A 23,668-nucleotide genomic window follows, 5' to 3' on the forward strand; every position below is an offset into this window, starting at 1 on the left:
CCTAGGGATAGATCTGGCACAGCCAGAAGGGCGAACACCCATAACACCTGAAAAGAGACTCGACATCAAACCTGATACACCTGTCTATTTACAAAAAGATTCCTTTAGGGTGTGGAGCAGAATTGAAAGGGTGGTTATTGGATTTTGGGAAAAAGGATGAGATCATACAAACTCTCGGAGCTTCAGAAAGGCAAGCAACTGTGCTCCTGGAGCATAATCGTGAGAAACTGTTACAGGTCTCACATGCCCTTGAGCAAGATTCTAGTGTGTCCTGGTGGGAAAGCTTATTCGGGTATAGTCCAAAAGCAAGTGCCTTTCTGAATCTCATGCTCAACCCAGTAGTGGTACTAATAGCCCTTACCGTATTGTTTTACCCCACAGTTATTCATGTTTTGTAAAATGAAGAGGTTGAGCTCAAGGATAAATAAGAAACAAAAGAAAACTCGGGGATGTTTTAGTGGTGGTATCCCCGGATGACAAATATGGATAAGTGTTGTGTAATCATGGTAATTTTACCCCAATCCCTTGTAGTTAAATAGTGTGAATGGACACGAGTGACTGGAAATCGTAGGGTCCTCCAGCGATGGAGAAAACAAGTTAACATAGGTATGAATGAAACTGATAATTATACAGACTCTTCTTGAACCGGAAGCCAGCGGTCAGACTGCTGAGCTAGGGGCGGGAGGAGTCTGTTAGAAGTGAGAGGGTAGATTTATTAGGCATTGTAATCCCCTATGTGTTATTATTGAACAAATATGATATGGCTCTATTTAAAAAAAAAGAGTAAGGGGCCACAGACACCTGGGGCTTGGTACTGAGACTTTAAAAAAAAAAAAAAAAAAAACAAAAAAAAAAAAAACTTTTTCCTCTGTCCTGCAGACATGTTCTTGTGTTTTCCTTGTGCACCTGGGCAACAACCACATCAATCACCCTCTAGTTCTACCTTAAGATCTACCTCAGAAGACTTAAAGGGGTCCTGGCTTATCACCAAGAAGACACCTAAGAGACTTTTTGTCCATAAGTGTGGCACCTACCTCATGATTTCAACTCTACCTCATGTGTCATCATATAACCTGTTATTCTACAACCAGTGGCAAGAGGTCCCAAGGATGTGAGGAAAGAAACCCAGCTGGACAGGTGACAGCAGCTGAATCCTTGGTAAGACATCGCTCCACATCAAAAAGGAGCACTCTTCATCCTGGTATGACACTTTGCTTCAATGGAGAACCTCAAGGAACCTTTTCTGACTCACCTTGAGGAGAGACACAATAATGCTCTCCCAGGGTGCACCACCCAACTCAGAGTTTTGGCTAAGGGTGCGGCTCTGGGGAGGGAGAAGATACTACAATGCCATCCGGTGATATCAGCTGGGGCCCCCCACCAAAGGACCAAGGAAAAACTTTTGATATAAGTAGTTCACAGGGATGAACTAGAGGAGGGAGTGACAAAGCTGTGATACCTGTCTTTATTGTATAACGGACATTTTGTTCTAAATTAGCTCCATTTGGTGATATATGAACAAAATGTGTTAGAAGAAGGCCACATGATGTGTACGTGTTCAGGGACACTTGTTACTCTTGAATATGTCATAATTGTAGATTTACCGTTATTTTGCAATGTCCTAGCTTCCTTGACTTTTAGTGGAAAAGGGGCCCCACAGACAGATTTAGACAAGTGATGTGTTGTCCAGACTGGACCACTTCCCCTTGTGACCTTAAACAGAAGGTTGAGTAAGAGAACAGTGGGTGGTGAAACTCATTATAATATGGGTGGAGAGTTCTAAGAATTAAATGTTAACTGCTTCATGTCTGCACTGATTATTGAACTGTGATTGGTTTTTGTAACACTGACAAATATCCTGGCCAGCCCCAGGGAGTGTATATTTTTGCATACTTGTAACCCTATAAAATCTGCTGTGTGCTAATGATCTGCAGCATTACTCTGATGATGCCTGTATCAACGGCCCTTGATGCATGAATAAATGTGTTGTCTATTTGACGAGGTGTGTCCGAGTCTTCCCTGTCCTTAAACATCTTGGACAATATGAGCAGCCATTTTCTATTATTAGTAGCGGAAGTCTAAAATCTCAAGTTGTTGCAAGTTGTGTGTTAATTTTATGCCACTGTATGCAGAAAGGTGGACTAATTAAATGCATTAGGTGATGATTTTGATTTATCCAGTTCCATGCAGCCTATACTTGACTAGCATTCCTATTAAATTTGCATTATTTTGAAATCACTAACAACTCACTGGCCACTTTTAATATTAATAGTAAATGCAGTACTGTATTTGGGATGGCCATAGAGATGCAAATAACCCAGAGTTGATGCAGAATTATGCAAATTAATGCAGCATGAAAATGGACCAGAAGCATAAATGTGCACACACAATGTGCATAATCTGGCATCAACTCGTATTTGCCTCTTATTGATAATTTCTTTGTAGTATATTTATTTGCACAGTAGAAAATATTAATAGTGTAACTGTTTGCCTTGTGGTATGGTTCTGGCCTCTATATGGCTGCCTCCATTATTTGCATGCGAGCAATCAGTACAGTTACTGTGGTGAATACTTACTGCTTGCCTTCACTTGCTGGTTTCAGGACATACTTGTCGAAGTAAAGTCGGACCAGGCGCTCTCTCTCTTCCAGTCCAGGAAGGTCAAAGTTGACAATCTCATCTATCCGATCATTGATGGCCCAATCAAACTGTTCTGGCTGATTACTGGCCAACACCAACATAAACCTACAAGAGGGAACGCAGTCCTAGTTACAGATACACCTCAGTCCTCAGTTTGAAATGCAAGATACATTTCTAGATTTGTGTCTACGAAACAATAACAGTGCATTGTGTACAGGACTTTCTACAATTCTCATTTCTCTGCTTGTCCACTGAGCTCACTGCATTACCCAGAAGTCTGTAGGGTGCAGATGGTGCATTATCATGGTCTCCCCACTGTTCTGTGTTTTAATCCAGCAAGAATGGCAGCACTGATGACACCCCACATGCAGGCCTCCAACAGACATCGGACTAATCTGGCCAACTATCTGAAAACTATGGTGTCACTGGATGACCACCATGCTTCACTAAGGATGACTTGTTTTTTGCCCCAGTCTTAATGTCTGCTGAGACTTACACTTGGAAAAGAAAAATAAGGTCAAATTTGGACAGTTTACCTGGAGGATGCCAAGGGCCACAAAGGCAAACTACATTTCAAAAGAAAGCTCATACAGTTGTTTAAAATAAAAAGGAAAACACAAGCTGCTCAAATCAACTAATTAAGGGCTACAGGTTCTTGCTCCTGCTGTGATTGTGCTGGGGTATATTTCTACATTGGGTTTTTACATGACTAACCAGCTCCGCCCTGCAGCCAATCATTAGCTAGGTACCAGGTGGTCTCAGCAGCTGCTCGTTTCCTTATTCTAAAGGAGTTTCATATACAGTAGCTAAGAATGTAAGTGCTGTACACAAAATTATCACAAAACTAGAGTCCGTAAATTGCTATGACTTTTTAAGAGTGTTAAACAACTTCTTTAACTTCTTTAAGGGCCCGTTTCCACTAGCGCGGAAACCGGGCCGAATCCACAGAGTTTCCCCACAGGCAAAATCGCTTGGGGAAACTCTGCCATAGGAAACAATGGCGCCGCCGGCCGAATTGCTTGTCCTACCGATTTGGCCGACATTGCCATCAGTTTTCGCACGAAAGGCAGCGAATCCCATAGCTGTGCATGCCACGGCTTCTGGGATTCATCTGCATACCCGGACATGTCAGCGTGGCTAGTGGAAATGGGCCCTTAATGTTATTAAAGTAATGAAATCAATATTATTTTGGTGTGTGCAGTTAACCATGGACTGCTTGGTAACACAGCGACTCTCCTCCTCCATATGTCATCAGCTGTACAGAGCAGGAAGTAGTACAGCTCTTCCTACACACCTGGAGTAATCAGAAAACTGACCCATCCATCAGGTATATGCCGCCAACAATCCAGTAAAATATCTGTACTCATCTCTGAAGATAAACTCAAGGTAAAAAAATCTGAAGTTGGTAGCAAAAATATTTTGTGTATAGATCTGTACTAAGGGGATGTCGAAACAGTGGTTGTGAGCATCAGGTCTGTTCAGTGCAGGGCCAAGATTTATTATCAGAGATACTTACAGGCAAGTATTTCTACTATTGGAGGTTAGGAAGATTAGAGAAAAGAGAGGTGAATGTACTGGGTTATTGAATGTGTGCTGGGTAAAGACAGAGAGACTCATCAGGAAAGTAAACAAAGTAATAGTTATAGATTAGCTTTAAGGTTAGGATTTGGGTAAGGTGAAAGGTCAGAGTTTGGGTAAGGTGAAAGGTCAGAATTAGTGTTTCATCAGAGGATGTATTAAGCACAGGCAGGAGATTTAGTTTAGGGATATTATGGAAAGGGCAAGGGATCAGGTTATTGTTATGCTAATGCTGGGTTTGGGTTCAGAGAAGGTCAGGTGGAGGAATCTATAAAAACGTCCAGCATGTAAGTGATATAGCTTTGCTGTAAACTCTGGAGGCGGCACAGTTAATAACAATCAGCAATAGGTGGGGCCACTTAAGCAAAGCATGGAGAGTTCAGCTTTAAAGCACACAAACTTTAAATTTAGGCTCTCTAAGCCTTACAAATTAAAGTCTTAATACTAATAAATCAGGAAGGTGAAAGAAAAAGCCTCCATAGTAAGATTTTTTTTTTAATAGCTCTGACCTCCTGAGAAAAGAGTAACATTTTACAAGGACTATTTCAGATATGAAAACCAAAGAGAATTCATTCGATAATATTAAAAGCAAAAACCTCCTGCCGACTTCCACAGCCACTTTCCACTTATTGAATTACAGCGATATTGAATTATGACTGCCTGAATGGTAAATGAAGAGTAAAGTAAGGAGGGGCAGATTATTTCAAGCAACAAACTACATCCGATAGTCAACTTAAAACTTACTTAAGTAAAATTTTACTGAAGAACTTCTGTGGTCCTTTGCTTCTATGCAAATCGATCAGAAAAATGATTGGACATCAGATAGGACCTGTCGGAAATTATCTATTCGACCCATCTATCTGACGGGAAATTGCATGGTGTGTACCAGGCTTTAGATAGTGTCACCCCTCGCCCAAAAGCCATTTATTGTAAGACCAAGTGCTTAAAAAGTGAATAACTTACATTTTGCATTTGTAGCACAGCCACAAGACTGTCCCTGCAAAGTTATATAGTATGCCAGGCAAAGTTCCAAAACATGGCCAACCCCTTTCTCTGGCTCGCAGCCCTAGCTTAAGTGGCAGCTGGCCGCCAATTGGGAGGGCAGGAGGCAGCGTGGTGGCATCTCAGCCATGCCTCTCCTCCCCAGAATGCATCCCTCCCAGTAAAAATTAATCCATCAGTGTCGGTCAAGTAACTGCTGCAAATACATTAGTTCATGTATTTATTAACATTTAATCTTATGGTACTAAACAACTAGGAGATGAGGAGGGAGGCATATCTCTAATAATAATTCAGCATTAATCTGGAGCTTAAATATAACCTGCTGAAGAATTTGCATTCATTCATTTAAAATTAGCTATTTAAAATGTTCAGAATTGTAGTTGTAACCTCAGAATGACAATCAGTCTCAGACTGGAGCACAATGATTCAAACTACTCGATAACACAAAAATCACATGGCAATTCATAGCTGCTGGTGACGGTTTCTCCTATAAGGTAGCAGTGACTCAGGCATTGTCACCTCCATATTGCTCCACTGCCAAGCAGAGCTACAGACTGGCGCAGCACTATCTCATGACTCACTTGTGACTCTGCTCTCCGGTCCTGTATAGAAAGGCATTTAGCGTTGCTCTGAGATCTTCACTGATTTTCTCCTGGAAAGAAAGCAGAGGAGACAGCTGTCCAAACACATCCGTCTTTATTTAGTGGTGAATGTTGCAATTTGTTCATGTGAAAGGACCAGAGTACTGAGTAAAAACAGTAATAATTCTGTCCTGGGTGCCTAGTTTCATGATGGTGTCCTGCTGAGCTCTCTATTGTATGGGAGTTGGTCATTGATTTCTCAGTTTATTTTTACTTTGTGTGCGCTCATAGGGAACTTCACAGGGCAGATAGAATAGATCAAAGCACAAAGGCATTTAAAGCCCTACTCCAGGTACAATGGTTTTCCTACTGCTGTGTCAGCACTCCGTGGCAGAGCTGGTCTCTTTAGAAGATCTTGGATTATGTGATGACAAATAGTCATTTTTACAGAAGCCCAGATTTCCAGTGCTGTGCTCTGATTATGTTGGACAATTCTGTCTGTATTCTGTCTGCTTGCAGCCCAAACATCCATATAGTCTCCTACACATTTTTAATAAGCATTTTATCTGCAGAATCATCAATAATGAAGGTGTATGTGTGCATGTGAGGCACGCAAGCCTAGAGTGTGTGTGTGAGTGTACGGGAGGAGGGGAGTGTAACTGGATAATTAGGCCTCTGCTCGGAGTTGGTCTTTAAAGTTGCCCTGAGATATGCACTGAGGTGCAATTAATTCAGTCTTGAAGGCAAATTTGTTTTGCTGGAAAAAAATAAAATTGTATACTTCCTAAAGAGAGGCCAAACAAATGCATGTCCTGCTGCTTTTGATTGGCCTTATTGCGCACTGCATGCATGCCAGAATTATTTACATCTCACTGGGCATCTTTAATCAGCCACAATTAGTTGGCATTGTTTTCACCAAGTCAGGCCTGACCAACAGACTTGCATAAACACTGGGCAGCGCAGCAAAGCAGTTGTCAAAGGCTGCACAACGGAATGATCTGAAAACCTCACAGGACACCATCTACAGGGCAGAGACAGTCATACTAAATCATGTGACTACATACTGTTGCCCGTTTCCTTAGGAAAGCATCGGCTTCATCCACAAACAATAGAAGGCTGTGAAAAGAAACAACAGTCAGTCAGAGCAGCTTAACGGTTATGTTTCACAAAAGCAAAATTGAAAACTGCTAGAAACATGCACCAGTAATGCATTTATCTTTTATACAATGCAACATTATGACATTTAAATGTTTCATATCAATTTGCAGCATATGGACAAACTGTGCTTATTTTCCTAGCTTGGAATCTATTTAGTACAAAAAACAAAGGTATTTCCTTTGACCATATAGTCAGCTCTACCATTACACTGATAATGCTAAAAGGCTTCAATGACTTCATGCCATACTATGCCAGGATGCTTCCATGACAGCACATGGAGGACTGACTGCTGTCAAAGATGGCTCCTCCCAGACACTGCTGCTGTGATAGGTAAAAGGGTAAGAAATGTGAATGACAGGAGTACTATCCCCTCGTCCTTTTCTAGCTATAGAAACAAGGAAAAGTGAGTGAGTGATATATAAATTATATGCTGTTATGGCCCCTGCTGAGATTTGGAAACATCCTGGCAACCCCATTGTTCACTTATGGTTTCCCTTTACCAATGGCTTGTTACATTGTGTAAGTATGTATAATCAACGTTGGTACAATTATTTCTGACAGCTCCTTTTCTCCTCTCCAGTAGCTGCATCGCTGCCTATGCGTGGGTGTGACAGAAAATCTCACTTATTTGTGATCAGTTATCTTAGAATTATATTAGTTGTGGTAAATTATGTATTATTGTTTGGCCAAATCACCTTCCGCACCTCCATTTTACTTTACTGGAGGGCTGCAAAACGCAGGCTACTCACTCGAGTAATGGAAACCACATTGGTCAGGTTTAAATTAGTGGGCAGCAGCCGTGATTTTTTTTCAGCCCGATTGCAATAGTTGTGCATTTTTTGTGCACTCAGAGAGAACCTGAGGCGGAGGGGGGATTTAAAATAATTATACATACCTGGGGCTTCCTCCAGCCCCCCTCCAGGATGATCACTCCCTTGCCGTCCTCCTGTGCCACCTGGATCCTCCGCAATTCGCCCTACAAAGTCCTCTGCCCTGGGGCATACTGCGCATGCCACGCCCCCATCTCTCTCTCGTTGCCGGGAGCGTTCTGTGCCGGAAGACGGGAAAGCACGTGTGGCCAGACTGTGCCTGCGCCGACTAAAGGACTTTCAGGGCAGACTTATGGAGGATCCAGGCAGGAGGGATGCGAGGGAGCGATCGGCCTATAGGGGACTGAAGGAAGTCCCAGCCCCAGATAAGTATAACTTTTTTTTTATCTTAAATACCCCATCTCAGTTGCACTTTATTGCATAGCAACCAGGCAACTATACGATTTTTGCCGTGATTCGACAAGCCAAAACATTTTCTCTTTCCCAACGAAAATCACAAACGCACCGCAATACCATGCACTCACTGGATCACTGCAGAAAAGCAGTAGTGGAAATAAAGAAACGTGAACGCAGGGCAATTGCATTCCTTAGTGGAAAAGAGCCCTAAAAGTCCGCACTTGAAAAGATGAGCCTGGATTCTGTGTCTTACGTATGCATGTAATGTCACACACAGCCAAAGACAACAGTCAGTGGAAGGTGCGCATGGAGAGCTATGGGAATAATGACACGCTAGAATATTGGATTTAACATATCTATATAGTTCCACTTATACTTTAAAAAAGGTACAAAATACATAAAATAGGCAAGAACCAGAGCTGCATTTTAAATTCCAAACTGCTTTCTGTGTTACTTACCCACGCTTGCTGGTGTTTGCCCAGTCAAATACTTTATGCATCGCAGTAACTCCTTCTCGCCCCATGGGGGCAACATCACCACCAGTCATGATGGCGTAATCCATGCCAGAATGCATGGCTAATTTCTGCAAGAAAAAATAAATAAATAATACAGCTATAAATCTAAATGTAATTGCTCAAGTCACAGAAGGTAAAACCAACTTGTGACTTGTAATGCTCCATATACCGCGGACATCAGGCTTCTGATCTTCAAAGACATTCATTTCTCATTGGCGGCTCTATCAATGATCTTGTTAAACATACTCTAATGCCCACAAGGGAGCAGGGTAGTAAATCTCCCTTTTGGGAAGGGGGGCTCTCAATCCTATCAGGCGGAGTGCTGTGTGTGCACGTGTCACATAAATATAGTCCATCTCTCAATTAGAAAGACGACCACACTGGTTAGCAATATGGCTCAGCATTGTCAGCCCACAAATCAATAGGAGTGCTTTCTGCACTAGTCTGTAGAGTAAGCTGGTCAGTGCTCACATTACAGAGTGCATGAGCCCGACTGCCAAAACCCAGACAGCCAAATCAATCACCATTATTATTATTAAACTTCATTTAAATGCTAACATTTAATGCAGTGCTGTACAATATATAGGGGAGACATTCCAGCATTAAACAATGTTATACAGGAATATTATAGCATTCAACAATGGCACACTAAATAGTGATGTAACCATGTGGGGATAAGTATAGTAGATGGGCAAACTTCCATCAACAAATTTGTCTGGGATAAGCGCCCAGCCAGAATCAAGCATTCTCTACTTGCGCTAGACAAAACAGAAGGAGGCCTGGGTCTCCCAAACATCCACAAATACCACCAGGCGGCTGTTCTAAGTAGGCTACTAGATTGGTGCCACACTGAATCCCCTAAAAGATGGGTTCAGGCAGAACAGGCTTTCTCTGTTATTCCGCTAAACAAAATTCCTTGGCTCCCTCTAACATGCATGCCTGACCTTATAAAAGCAAACCCACTAATTCTAGCCACTCTAAAAACTTTTCATCAACTTACCATCAAAGGTAGCCTATCTACTGTCCCAGGACCCTTAACCCCAATAATTGATAATCCAGAATTCCCACCAGGTCTCGAGAAGTCCTTTTTGAAGGGACTGAAATCCAGTGATATTAGGCTCAGAGACGTGTCCAGGAGGGGCATTCCTACACCTATTCAGAACCTGACAATTTTTGAAGAAGGAAAGGCATGTCCCCAGTGGGCCTACCTACAACTTAAAAGCTTTATCAACTCTTCCTCAAAAAAATGCAACCTTTCGAGGAAACTGACCGATTTTGAAACTAAAGCTTCCTCTAACCTCCCTCATCGTCACTCTGTGTCATGGATGTACAAAGCGCTCCTATATTTAAAAACCCCTGATAGACTTCCTTACCAAGAAAAATGGGACCAAATTCTAGGGAAGAAACTCACAGAGGAACAGTGGGACCACATCCTGACAAACTCCCACAAAGGTTCAATCAATGTTAGTACCCAAGAACTAAATTACAAACTCATCTCCCACTAGTACAACACCCCTGCCAAACTCAAGAACATGGGCTTATCTGATAATGACAAGTGTTGGAGGTGTGGGAATGTGGGAGGGGACCTTATTCACATCTTCTGGACCTGCCCCAAACTTCGCAACTACTGGCAGCTGGTCCACTTATGGGCAAAGAAAATCTCCTCCATTGATATTCCTTTTACGCCTGAGACCTACCTACTTCATGAAATCCCCTTTTCCTTTAAATCCTACAAAAAATGTGTACTTATACATTTAATTAATGCAGCCAAAGCTACAATCCCTGGATTGTGGAAATCGGAGAATACCCCGTCCATCGCCCAATGGTGGGACAGAGTTAATCGTACAGCAGATATGGAGGAGATAGTTCTTACAGCCCAAGACAGAGTAGACACATACACTAGAACATGGGCATTGTGGTATGATTTTCGTGACTCGTCTGATTATAAGTCTGTGATGCAAAAGTCTTAAGCTAAACATGCTAATATTTGTCCATCAATACTCCTAAATAGGGGATAATACCCAGGACCTAAACATTTTAGCAAAAATTGTTAAAGCTTTGTCGTGTATTACCCTCCCTTTGACATCTTCTGACAAGTCTGTTATATTCTGAGTTGTAATAAGCCTCGGAACTATAGCTGAGTTATGTATAACTACATATATGCTCTGTTGGCTCTGTATGCTGCCTGTTTTACTTTTACTCAATAAAGCTTAAAAGTGAAAAAAGTATAGTAGATGGGTCACTGAGTCCATTTGGTGGCAGAGAAGAGCACACGGCGAGGACCAAACCAAGACACTCGGCCTCATTTGTAAACATGCTTTTGAAGTAGCCCTCTATGAGGTTTAGTTATACTTGGGAACTAAAATAAAATGAGATTTGTAATGTACAGCTTTTGAAAATGTGCAGCTCTTCAAATGTTATTACGGGTTTTTAAGGTTTTATTATATATTTACATATCACTGACATCTTTTACAGTGCTTTACAGAGTTCATTGCCCTGTCACTAACTGTCCCTCAGAGCAATTTGCAGCCTGATCCCTACCAGTCAGTCATTATCTTATGCGCCTCTTGAAGGTAGTTAAAGGCACATTTTTGGGGGGACTTCTTTAACCATGTGTGTGTTTTGGGGTTTGGGAGGCAACCCAGAGAAAACATACGCAAACACAGGGAAAACATACAAACAGCCGTTATTTCCCACAATGCAACAAAGTTCACAAAAAGGAAATCATCATGGCATCACACTGTGGGAGAAGTTTCTCCACAACAGCCACACAGACCCCCTGATGAGCTATTCGCTAAAAGGTAAAGATGTCTCATGAGAAAGGGGCATCAGGGCACGCTTTCACTACAAGCATGCAAACGTGCATGCTATTTTCTGGATGTGAATTTGCATGCGTAAGTGAATTCGCATGCATTCACATCTTTTTTTATCTCTATTGACATATGCAAAAATGCCCACATTACAGTGGAGACAGGCCCATTAAAATACATTACTAAATGTGCAGAATATGCCCATGGATTTGCATGTAGTGGAAACTGACCCTTACTGAGTGGGATGAAGTTCAATGCTTGGATAAAGTTCCTTCATAAGCACATCTAAACTGTAAATTCCAGCCTTGCTATGTTCTGCCTGCCCAACTGGAATTGCATGGGAATACAGCATACTCCCATTCAAATGATCAACACTGCTGAGAGAATTGGATGCTCATCTTTCCTTCTCCTCTTAAAGTGGACCCAAATTAAAAATACAAGATTTCAAAAATAAAATCTATTTTCTAAACTATAATAATAAATAGCAGCCTTTTTTTCAGCTGCATGATGATAAAATATTTTACATTTATTGGAGGATCCCCTCCCTTCCTTTCAAATTGCCGGGATTTTTCCGGCAAACTGGTGGAGTAGATGGTGTCTGGCAATGGGGGCTGCCCCCAGTATAATCCTAGCTATGAAAATAGAAGGGTGAAAAGCATGCACTGAAATGCTCATAGGCTTGAAGGGGTGTTTATTTATCTTTGTATGTGTCAGAGTGGTGCAACTAAATATTTTTAATTAAAAAAATGTTTGGTTTGGGTCCGCTTTAAGGGGAGGCAGAGCTTGATCAGCTTGATCTCACTACAGATTGCATCTGCTAAATGTCTGAATTTATGAGTGGACATGCACCTTACATGTAGTATTGTTACTACTTGGAACTAGGCTGCATTACTTTTCTTCCTTAATATGTGGGTTAAGTGTACGGGTCTTATGACGACAGTCTCTATGTAATGTGAAGGCAGCATAACTCTTGCCGCTACCCAGTTAGAGGCCCCAAAAGTGCCCAGGAAATGAAAAAGACCCCAAGCAGACAGAAGGAATTATATATAAAATACAAAATACATTTTTATTACAACATAGCTGCTACATGCTCACTGCACAGAACAGACAATAGATGTTGTACCTTGGCAAACAATGTCTTTCCAGTCCCAGGAGGACCATACATTAAAATATTCCTGTAGAGACCTTTGTTCTTCTTGGTATTTCTTGTGGCAATGGCAATATCTCGTACTCTTCCCTCCAGTTTTGGCTGAAACACATGGAGAGAACAGATCAGTTGGAACTTAAAGGGGATGAGGGCGCCCATCCAGATACAAGCCTCAAACTTTATTCCATCAAACCAGCAAATTACATACAAATTAAAATACTGCAAACCTATGGCACATAAGCTCACACAGATATGGATGAGGGAACAGCACAATGCAAAGAGGTCAACAACCCTTTCACATCATCTACTAACATTTCATCAGGTCTGCTTACACTAGAGAAGCATAGCAGGGTCAAACACAGACATAGCTGCTGATTTCAAGGAGACTGAGAAACTCAACAGCAAAATAAAATAACTTCTCTTGCAGTGCAAGAATGGCAGCAATTAAATACTCCGCTTGAAAATGGAATCTAAATATTAATCCCAGTCACCACTAACCGTGTCAGAATGGCTGCAGCTTACATTTTCGCAAGTGAAATTTGTATTTGTCTCCGCCCACTTTTTGGTTATGGGGATAAAACGTATCCTATATGTTATTCCAGGTAATGTACTGTGTGTGCCAAATTTCATTCAAACCCGCTGAGCCATTGTTGAGTGATTGAGTAACAGACATCCAAACGTTCACATTTATAATATTAGTAAGATGCCACCATTTTTTTTAGATCCTAAGACTTTATGTGAATTGTACACGAGCTCATGGATTAGGCATATAATAGCTCATATTTAGAAAGGTTTTATAACAGGCCCACGAAATATCGGTCATTGGTCCACAGCAGGGATGGTCAATGAGATTCACATCGTTCTGCGTTCAAACAGGATTATGAACATCCTGTATGCAAATTTATGCAGCTTGAAAAAAAATGGACCAATCAAAACCTGATAATATGAAATGTCATTGGTCCATTTCCAAACCATATAAATGCCCAGACAGAATGTGCATAATGCTGTATCAACTCAATTTGCCTCTCAATGACCACTCCTAGTCCTAAGCAATAATGTTTTATATAACCGGTATCTCAATAACATTGGAAAGGTGAGCTAAAAACTAATCTTTCACAAATAATCAGCGTTTCAGTAAGATGGGAGGTTGTTCTTTGGAAACTGCATAGTGATTACACAATGTGACCAGATTTGACACCTATGCTGGATACTTACACTTAGAACAACACCTTCTAAGGCATCCTGAACCTGGCTGAAAAGCCGCTTGCTGACCTAGTGAAGGAAATGAAGACAGTATTAGTATGTAAAGAATGTATACCTTATTTTTTTTTTTAGATCTACAATTCTGGATTATTTTAAATGAAATAACAATGGTATCAGTGTAGCTGGGGTTGAGACGATCCGCCCGGCAAATCTGTTGCGGTTTGAAGGTCGCCTGACTGTCGGCTGAGGCGGTCCTTATCGGCCGCCACAGCCAACAAAGCAGATCTCCATTAAATAGCCAGTCTGTAAAAAAAAGTTATAGTGACATGATCTACCTTGTCCCTCAAAGCCGTCCTGAGGACCCCAAATCACCCGTCTTTAGATGCACGGCCCTGCCTCCCCCTCTACCTAGAGAAAAAACGCCAAGATGTTTACTACAGTAAATATCTTGATGTTTTCCTTTGGTGAGGCAGAGCCACAGGCCAGAAGTTGGGCGATTCGGGGCGGGACAAGGCAGGGCAGGTGTGAGCCAAGCAGCATCTCTGTATGGGGCTCATTCATAACCTGTCACACAAAACTATCATTAAAGATCTCTTCAGGAGACAGAACCACAGCAGGTGTATTGCTATACACACAGATTTTCTGGCAGATTTACTGTCAGATTGATTATTTCCAACATGTTTGACCTGATTTTAGATCAATCTATTCACTTCTATGAAAAAGTCAATCAGAAAAGACGACAACAGGCTATCTAATGCTTCCAAAAAGGGATACATTGTGGTGTGGTTACTCCTTCAATGCATAACACTGTAAGACAAAGCTGTCAGTTATCCGCAGCAAGCTAGCTTGCAGAGGGATACTGTATTGCCGTGGGTAGCAGATGCAGTAAAACATATTTGTAAGGTACCTTAATGGGATGTTTAACGGCCTCCAGTGCTGTTATACGGGATGTGTCTCTGACCAAAGAGGGCTTTCCCAGACGAGCCTCGATATAGCGACCTGCCACACCAGTTGCATTCTTAGCGGAATAAACACCCACTGCAAGTAGGGTCAATCCTGAAGCCTGGAAAGAGAGAGTGCCATGTGTTGGGTTATACATATGATACATAAATATATCTAATTCAGATGAAAACAACAAGGTTGCCTACAGAAAATAATGAGAATGACATTACAGTAGAGTCTTGGTTATGCAGCACCGACGTGGTTTAGCCAATACCAGGTGTGTGCTTTCTGGTTGCTTGAGACTCGATGTTAAAAGTAGGTCTAGCTATATAGAGTACTATATCCCACTCTGTATACAGACCATGAACTCTGTATTAAATGTTAAAATACAGTAATTAAAAGTACCGTATATTAACCTTGGGGGAGCCATGGAACCCAGTCTTTAAAGAGACTCCGTAACAAAAAGTGCATCCTGTTTTTTATCATCCTACAAGTTCCAAAAGCTATTCTAATGTGTTCTGGCTTACTGCAGCACTTTCTACTATCACCATCTCTGTAATAAATCAATGTATCTTTCTCTTGTAAGACTTGTCAGCCTGTGTCTGGAAGGCTGCCAAGTTCTTCAGTGTTGTGGTTCTGCTATGAATTTCCCCGTCCAGGCCCCTCTATGCACACTGCCGGTGTATTGTTTAGATTAGAGCAGCTTCTCTCTTCTCTCTTATCTTTTACAAGCTGGATAAATCGTCCTCTGAGCTGGCTGGGCTTTCACATACTGAGGAATTAGAGACAAGGACAAAGCTGTTTGCAGGAGAAAAAAAGAGCAGCCTGAAACTTCAGTGCATGAGAACTGCAGGGAGAAAGAAACACACAAATGATCTCTTGAGATTCAAAAGGAAGGCTGTATACAGCCTGCTTGTGTATGGTTGTATTTTCTATGTGTGGACATACAGTACATCAACCTACTTCCTGTTTTGGTGGCCATTTTATTTGTTTATAAACAAACTTTTTAAAACTGTTTTTAACCACTTTTAATGCAGCGAGGAGCGGCGAAATTGTGACAGAGGGTAATAGGAGATGTCCCCTAACGCACTGGTATGTTTACTTTTGTGCGATTTTAACAATACAGATTCTCTTTAAGCACCGTATATCCTACAAACAGTGAATAAATTGGCCTTCCCCATTATGAGCACTGCCAGCGATTTGTGCTCTACTGTACCAACAAAAGATAACAGAAACAATGGTATAGCAATAAAGCAAGCAGAGTTTGTGACTTAAGGTAGCCATACACTGGTCGATTTGCCATCAGATTCGACCAACAGATAGATCCCTCTCTGATCGTCTGGCTACCTTTACTGCAAACAGATTGTGAACCGATTTCAGCCTGAAACCGTTTACAATCTGTGGTGGTGGTGCCGCCGCTCCCCGCATACATTACCTGCTCCGCCGGCGCGACTGTCCCCGGTCACCGCTGCTCCGTCTCCGCTCTGGTCTCCGTCATGCTTCACTTCTTCCTGCCCGGCAGGAAGTTTAAACAGTAGAGCGCCCTCTACTGTTCAAACTTCCTGCCGGGCAGAAGGAAGTGAAGCATGCCGGACCCGGAGACCAGAGCGGAGACGGAGCAGCGGTGACCGGGGGCAGTCGCGCCGGCGGAGCAGGTAATGTATTGCAGCTCTATTGCGTCGGTCGCCGGGCACTCGAACGCCGCTAGCGACGCGCTCCCTACCCGCGGGCGACCGACGGTAATTTTCCGCATGGAGCGATCGACGAGATCAGACGAAATAGATCGAAATTCAGCGTGTAGCGGGAACGATGTGACAGCAGATTCGATCCCAGTGATCGAATCTGCTGTCGATCAGCAGGGAATCGGCCTAGTGTATGGCCAGCTTTAACCACCCTGGCGTTCTGATTAAATCGCCAGGGTGGCTGCGGGAGGGTTTTTTTTAAATAAAAAAAAAACTATTTCATGCAGCCAACTGAAAGTTGGCTGCATGAAAGCCCACTAGAGGGCGCTCCGGAGGCGATCTTCCGATCGCCTCCGGCGCCCAGAATAAACAAGGAAGGCCGCAATGAGCGGCCTTCCTTGTTTCGCTTATATCGTCGCCATAGCGACGAGCGGAGTGACGTCATCGACGTCAGCCGACGTCCTGACGTCAGCCGCCTCCGATCCAGCCCTTAGCGCTGGCCGGAACTTTTTGTTCCGGCTACGCTGGGCTCAGGCGGCTAGGGGGGCCCTCTTTCGCCGCTGCTCGCGGCGAATCGCCGCAGAGCGGCGGCGATCAGGCAGCACACGCGGCTGGCAAAGTGCCGGCTGCGTGTGCTGCTTTTTATTTCGTTAAAATCGGCCCAGCAGGGCCTGAGCGGCAGCCGCTGGTGGTGTTGGACGAGCTGAGCTCGTCCAGACCGCTCAGCTGGTTAATTAATCTATGCCCCGGACTGGGACTCTCTGGCATTAGCTCTTTGTTGCCACAGTTGTAAAGAGAACCTACATATGCATTTTTTACAGCATTACTCATTACCAAAATGCTTCAGTCCTCCAGGTCACACCTCTGACAGTCCTCTGACAGCAAGTTTTGGTGCTTCGTATCTTGTAATTGTCCTATGTAATGCTAAGTACACATTATGAGATTTTCTGGCAGATTTACTGTCAGATTGATAATTTCCAACATGTCCAATCTGATTTCCGAAAAAAATGAACGGAAATGGATTGGAAAATGAATGGATATCGATTGGACATGTTAGAAACAATCGATCTGACAATCTGCCAGAAAAATCTCATAGTTTGTACCTAGCATAATCAATGCATGGCTCAGCGTAAAATTTACAATGAGGATTGTGGATTTTCAGCCAAGCCATTTAGAGGTCATGTACAATTTGATAAAAAAAAACTAACTAACAACATATGTACATTTGCATTGGGAATGTTCATTACATATTCATGAGAAGTGATCCTAGATTGCTTGCACACATAATGAAGTAAGATTAGATTTAAATAAATTCTTCTGCTATTCATCAGATACAAGTAGTTAAAGGTTAAGGTCATGGGCGTCTGCAGAAAATTTCCAGGGGGGGGGGGGGGGGGCAAAAAGTGGGGAGCAAAAAGCGGGGTGGCGCAAATCTGGGTTGGTGTAAATGGCTACGAAAAATGGGTGTAATCATGAACCAGAATGTGGGTGTGGTCATGGGTGGAGACAAGTTTACATGAACTAAGCAATGGTGGGACATTAGATTAGGACAGTGGTGGCGAACCTTTTGGAGGTCGAGTGTCCAAACTGCAAAGTCACTTTACTATCACAAAGTGCCAACAGCAATTTAAACTAAATACAAACGTTTTAACTCATACATGAACATTATGGAAAATTAAGTTGAAAATTAACTGTGAAGATAAACAATTTCATCCATCCTACTCCTGAAAAAATTATTCATTTTTTTTTAGAACCTCCCAGTTTCATTTTCGGTTTTGAAAAGCTGAAAAAGTAGGTTTAATGCTATTGTCTCATATGATGATGATTCAGCTTTTTCCATAGTCTCGCAGTTAGCAATCATGTGACCCCCAACAAGACAAATTCAGCAATCATGAGGCCCCCCCATCAAGACAAATTCAGCAATCATGAGGCCCCCAACATGACCAACTCAGCAATCATGAGGCCCCCAACAAGACAAATTCAGCAATCATGAGGCCCCCAACAAGACAAATTCAGCAATCATGAGGCCCCCAACAAGACAAATTCAGCAGTCATGAGGCACATAAATAGACAGCTTTTCACATAAATAGGCAGAATGCCCCCTTAATATGTAGACACCTTTCACCTGGCAGCAGTTCCCCAAAATACACTCAATCTGACAGCAGTGGTTCCCCAAAAATAGGTAGCCCCAGGTCTATAGGTGTTCCCAGAATAGGTGGCCAGCGGTATAGATGTCCCCAGAACTGGTAGCCAGGGGTAGAGATGTCCCCAGAACAGGTAGCCAGGGGTATATGTGCCCAGTATATGTAGTCAGGGGTATATGTGCCCAGTATATGTAGGCAGGGGTATATGTGCCCAGTATATGTAGGCAGGGGTATATGTGCCCAGTATATGTAGGCAGGGGTATATGTCCCCAGTATATGTAGGCAGGGGTATATGTCCCCAGTATATGTAGGCAGGGGTATATGTCCCAGTATATGTAGGCAGGGGGTATATGTCCCAGTATATGTAGCCAGGGGGTATATGTCCCAGTATATGTAGCCAGGGGTATATGTCCCCAGTATATGTAGGCAGGGGTATATGTCCCAGTATATGTAGGCAGGGGTATATGTCCCAGTATATGTAGGCAGGGTATATGTCCCAGTATATGTAGGCAGGGGGTATATGTCCCAGTATATGTAGCCAGGGGGATATGTCCCAGTATCTGTAGCCAGGGGTATATGTCCCAGTATATGTAGGCAGTGGGTATATGTCCCAGTATATGTAGGCAGGGGGTATATGTCCCAGTATATGTAGGCAGGGGGTATATGTCCCAGTATATGTAGGCAGGGGTAAATGTCCCAGTATATGTAGGCAGGGGGTATATGTCCCAGTATATGTAGGCAGGGGTATATGTCCCAGTATATGTAGGCAGGGGTATATTACCCAGTATATGTAGCCAGGGGTATATGTGCCCAGTATATGTAAGCAGGTGTATATGTCCCAGTATATGGGCAGCACGGTGGCGTAGTGGTTAGCTCTCTCGCCTTGCAGCACTGGTTCCCTGGTTCGAATCCCAGCCAGGGCACTATCTGCAAAGAGTTTGTATGTTCTCTCCGTGTCTGCGTGGGTTTCCTCCGGGCACTCCGGTTTCCTCCCACATTCCAAAAACATACGGACAAGTTAATTGGCTCCCCCTAAAATTGGCCCTAGACTACAGTACTTACACTACATAATATAGACATATGGCAATGGTAGGGATTAGATTGTGAGCTCCTTTGAGGGACAGTTAGTGACAAGATAGATATATATATATATATATATATATATATATATATATATATACATATACACTGTACAGCGCTGCGTAATATGTCGGCGCTATATAAATACTAAATAATAATAATAATAATATATGTAGGCAGGTGTATATGTCCCAGTATATGTAGCCAGGGGTATATGTCCCCAGTATATGTAGGCAGGGGTATATATGCCCAGTATATGTAGGCAGGGGTATATGTGCCCAGTATATGTAGCCAGGGGGATATGTCCCAGTATATGTAGGCAGGGGTATATGTCCCCAGAAAAAGTGGCCATGTGTGCCCCAGCAGGAGGGGAGCAGCGCAGAGAAGAGGGAGAGCTATGGGCACTCACCTTAGGCAGCTCTCCCTCCCTCTCTCGCTGTCCCCTCCGGAGTCCGGAATGAAGTGTGCAGCGGCTGGCAGCGGGCGGAACCTACCTCCTCTCGTCGCACGCGCCGGATGGATTAGCCGCTACTCTGGCCTGATCCAGACCAGAGTGCGGCACCAGAACTTCCGGCGCAGGAGCGAGACGAGTTAAGTTTCGCCCGCTGCACAGCACACTTCATTACGGAGGGGACAGTGAGGGAGAGAGAGCCCCCTAAGGTGAGGGAAGGGGGGGGGGGGGGGGAGACGTCCGCCCTTCCCCACTGTGCCCATAGCTCCCTCTCTTCTCTGCACTGCTTCCCTCCTTCTGGCTGCACGGGCACGCGGCCAGGGGGGGGGCAGCGGGCGGCCAGGCTCGGGCAGATGCCCGGTTTTGCCGTATGTGCGGACGCCCATGGTTAAGGTTTACAGCTGTGGTACTACATAAAACCTAATGCCCTCAGGCCTGACAGGACAAGGAGAGTAATGCTGGGAATACACCATACGTTTTTACCCTCGGTAGATAATTTCCATTTTTTGGCTTGATTTCTCATAGAAGGGAATGGAAAAAGATAAGAAAAACGAATCTAGCGCATAATCGAGAGGAAAAAATGATCGGGTGAAAAATTCACCGGAAAACCGTATTGTGTGTACCTAGCATGAAAAAAAGTCTACTCTCCACAATATCTTGTGCTCAATTTAACATGCGGCATTTTTAAATGTACGCTCATCAGCATATGTCTGCACCAGGATGATTATTTCGCTATTGGGTTTGAAGAAGAAACAGAGGATGGAAAGCAAACATTGGTTAGGGCTAGACACCGATTAGGAGTATTAGAGTTATGGAAAGTTGAGTTTCATTGCTTGGGTTAGAAGGTAAGGCCATCAGAATGGGGTAAGCAAAAAAGGGGAGGTTAAGATTTTTCATTAGGAAGGGGTGAGGGTTAAAAGCGAGTTTAGGAATAGGCATCAAGAAGGTGTTAACATTAAAGGGAACCCGACGTGAGTGCTATGGAGGTTTAAATATTTATTTCCTTTTAAACAATACCAGTTGCCTGGCAGTCTTGCTGATCCTTTGCCTTGAATACTTTTAGCCATAAACCTTGATCAAGCATGCAAACCAGATGTCTCTTGCAAAAATCTGACAAGATCAGCTGCATGCTTGTTTCAGGTCTCAAAAGCAGCTGAAGATCAAGTGAAAATACTTTCTGTGCTCCTGTCCCTATGGTTAGAAGATTACACAGTGAACAGAGGCGCCAGAAGGATAAATGCAAGCTTTCAAATTGTTAAAAAAAAATGCTTGGAAGGCAGTGGAGGACTTACCTCCTATAAGCAGACACTAGAAACTGTCAATTATTTGAACATGCAATTTATTGGCATACTTCCCTCCACCTATCGTGGTGTATGCCAGTAAATTGTATGTTCAAATAGCTGAAAGTTTCTAGTGTCTGCTTATACATAGGAGGTAAGTCCACCACTGCCTTCCAAGCATTTTTAAAGAATTTTAAAGATTGCTTTTACCCCTCGGACGCCTCGGTTCACTACGTAGTTCTGCATCCACCCGTGGTGGAGGGGGATTCCCCCCCTTTTTCCTCATCTACAGAGAGCGACTTCTTAATCCTGAGTGGGGACAGGACAATCTCCTCACCTGCCAACACAGTGGTTGCCAGGGTGGTTTGTGAGTATTAATACTTTTGTACTCTTCTACATTCCTGCTTTCCAGTACATACTACACTATACTGGGCTCTCGGTGTCTCTTTTTCTACTTGTTAGAAGATATTGCACTTGGCTTTATGTGCCGCACACGATACTATTCCAGCCAGGACAGAGAGCGGAAGATGTGACAAGATGGTTGCCAGACAGCATACTGTAAACCAGCATGACTGCACCAACCTAAATGAGCTTTAGGAAGTCTCAGTAGGAAGTGCAGGAACAAGATTGTTACAGGTTAAATTTAGACACCCATCATATCCGTAGCAAAGGAAGAGAGAAGCATTAGCCATTTCTCTCCTGGCAAGTAGCAATCATGCCATGCTCAAAGGAAAGTTCCCGTCAGCAGGGGAAATGACAGCTCCTATTAGGCAAGTGTCACTGCAGCCAAGTGAATGGATACATAACTTAGAAGATAAAAGCAGAGTTGTTCCCCGGGGAGGAAAGTAAATCACTTGCCATTGGCTTGATGTGAGGTCAGAATGGGCTGAAGACTACAGGGTGACAGGAGATCTGTACGAGTGACCTTTCCCAAGGCTGCTGTGATTCATTCACTAGAAGAGACTTTCATCTGTCAGAAGAAGTGGAGTCGCAAGCAATCCTGAAGATTGGGCTTTTACTATCAGCAAAGTCACACCAGAATCAATATGCATCGAGTGAGTCATTTTTACCACCCACTTGCGGTCCCTTGTTCGAGATGCGTCACTGACAGCGAGGTGACATCCCCAGATTACTGTAAATTTTTCTATGCATCCAGTGAAGAGCACAGTGGCCATAGGACCCTTACTGGCCGAAGCATTTTACAGAAAGGTTCTGGGGCTCATTCACACTATGTGCATTGATGTTAGTTATGAAAAGACAAATGTGTGATCCGTATAGTAACAGGAAAGTCCATTGTCTTTCAGGTTTTCGTTCACAGTACAGCTGTGCGTTCCTATGTGTTGCAATATAACGTGCCCAGGATCATTTTATTGCACTGCACATAGGATTTCCCATAGGATTATAACATGTTGTGGTTGCCAATATCAGTGTTATGACTTACCGCACCACACATGCTGTGCCTCAGAAATCACATTTGTGCACGTATTGAGTAGTGAGAATTGGCCCTTCGTGTATAATTAGGATAGCATTTTTATCATATTTGGCACAGTTTAAAAATGGTCTTACAGAAGAAAACTACAACTAGCAATTCCACTTCCACTCTTTTAACCATTTACCGCCATCCTAACGTATTAAAACGTCATGCTTACCGCTATTAACAGCAACATGACGTTTTAATACGTCGCGCATTCCCGCCGCTGCTACCGCCGTGTGTCCGCCGCTACCGCCGCCATTACCGTCGGGATCCCGTACTGGGCGATTGGGGAAGAGGACTGAACAGTCCTCTACCCAATCGCAGTGCCTGGAGTGAATGGACGTGACCGCGAACAGCGGCTACGTCCATTCACATAAACAGGAAATGTAACAGTTTAATAAAGTGTGTAAAAAAAAAAAAAAAAAAAAAAGTGAACACGTCCTATGAGTGTTCACCAGCGCCATCTTGTGGCCAAAAAGTATATTACACTTACAAAATACATACATTTTCAAGTATATACACATCATTAATAAAATTACACTTCCAACCCTCCCCCCCAAAAAAAAACACTTGTAAAAAAAAAAATCAGCTTAAAAAAAAAAAAATAAATAGTTGCCTTAGGGACTCAGCTTTTTTTATTCTATATTTTATGGGGGAAAATTAATTTTAATTTATTACATAGGGGCTTGTAATTATGGCCAGAACAAACAGAAAAATAACCACTTATATTTCAAAAGAATATACTGTCACCATACA

At 43.0% G+C, this 23,668-nt stretch overlaps 1 protein-coding gene across 2 annotated transcripts in view; it reads right to left on the reverse strand.

Annotated features, from left to right (window-relative positions):
* The window catches only part of LOC137521401 (ATPase family AAA domain-containing protein 3-A), a 128,084-nt gene that overhangs the window by 46,677 nt on the left and 57,739 nt on the right, over positions 1–23,668 (reverse strand). For both annotated transcript variants that reach the window (XM_068240586.1, XM_068240585.1), the window contains exons 8-14: positions 14,767–14,922; positions 13,872–13,928; positions 12,633–12,758; positions 8,643–8,767; positions 6,865–6,916; positions 5,801–5,871; positions 2,577–2,744 (exon numbers count right to left, since the gene is read on the reverse strand). In XM_068240586.1, coding sequence (XP_068096687.1) covers positions 2,577–2,744; positions 5,801–5,871; positions 6,865–6,916; positions 8,643–8,767; positions 12,633–12,758; positions 13,872–13,928; positions 14,767–14,922 — 755 coding nt within the window. The remainder of the gene's footprint in view (positions 1–2,576; positions 2,745–5,800; positions 5,872–6,864; positions 6,917–8,642; positions 8,768–12,632; positions 12,759–13,871; positions 13,929–14,766; positions 14,923–23,668) is intronic.

Source organism: Hyperolius riggenbachi, chromosome 6 (assembly GCF_040937935.1).
Source record: "Hyperolius riggenbachi isolate aHypRig1 chromosome 6, aHypRig1.pri, whole genome shotgun sequence".
NCBI lineage: Eukaryota > Metazoa > Chordata > Amphibia > Anura > Hyperoliidae > Hyperolius > Hyperolius riggenbachi.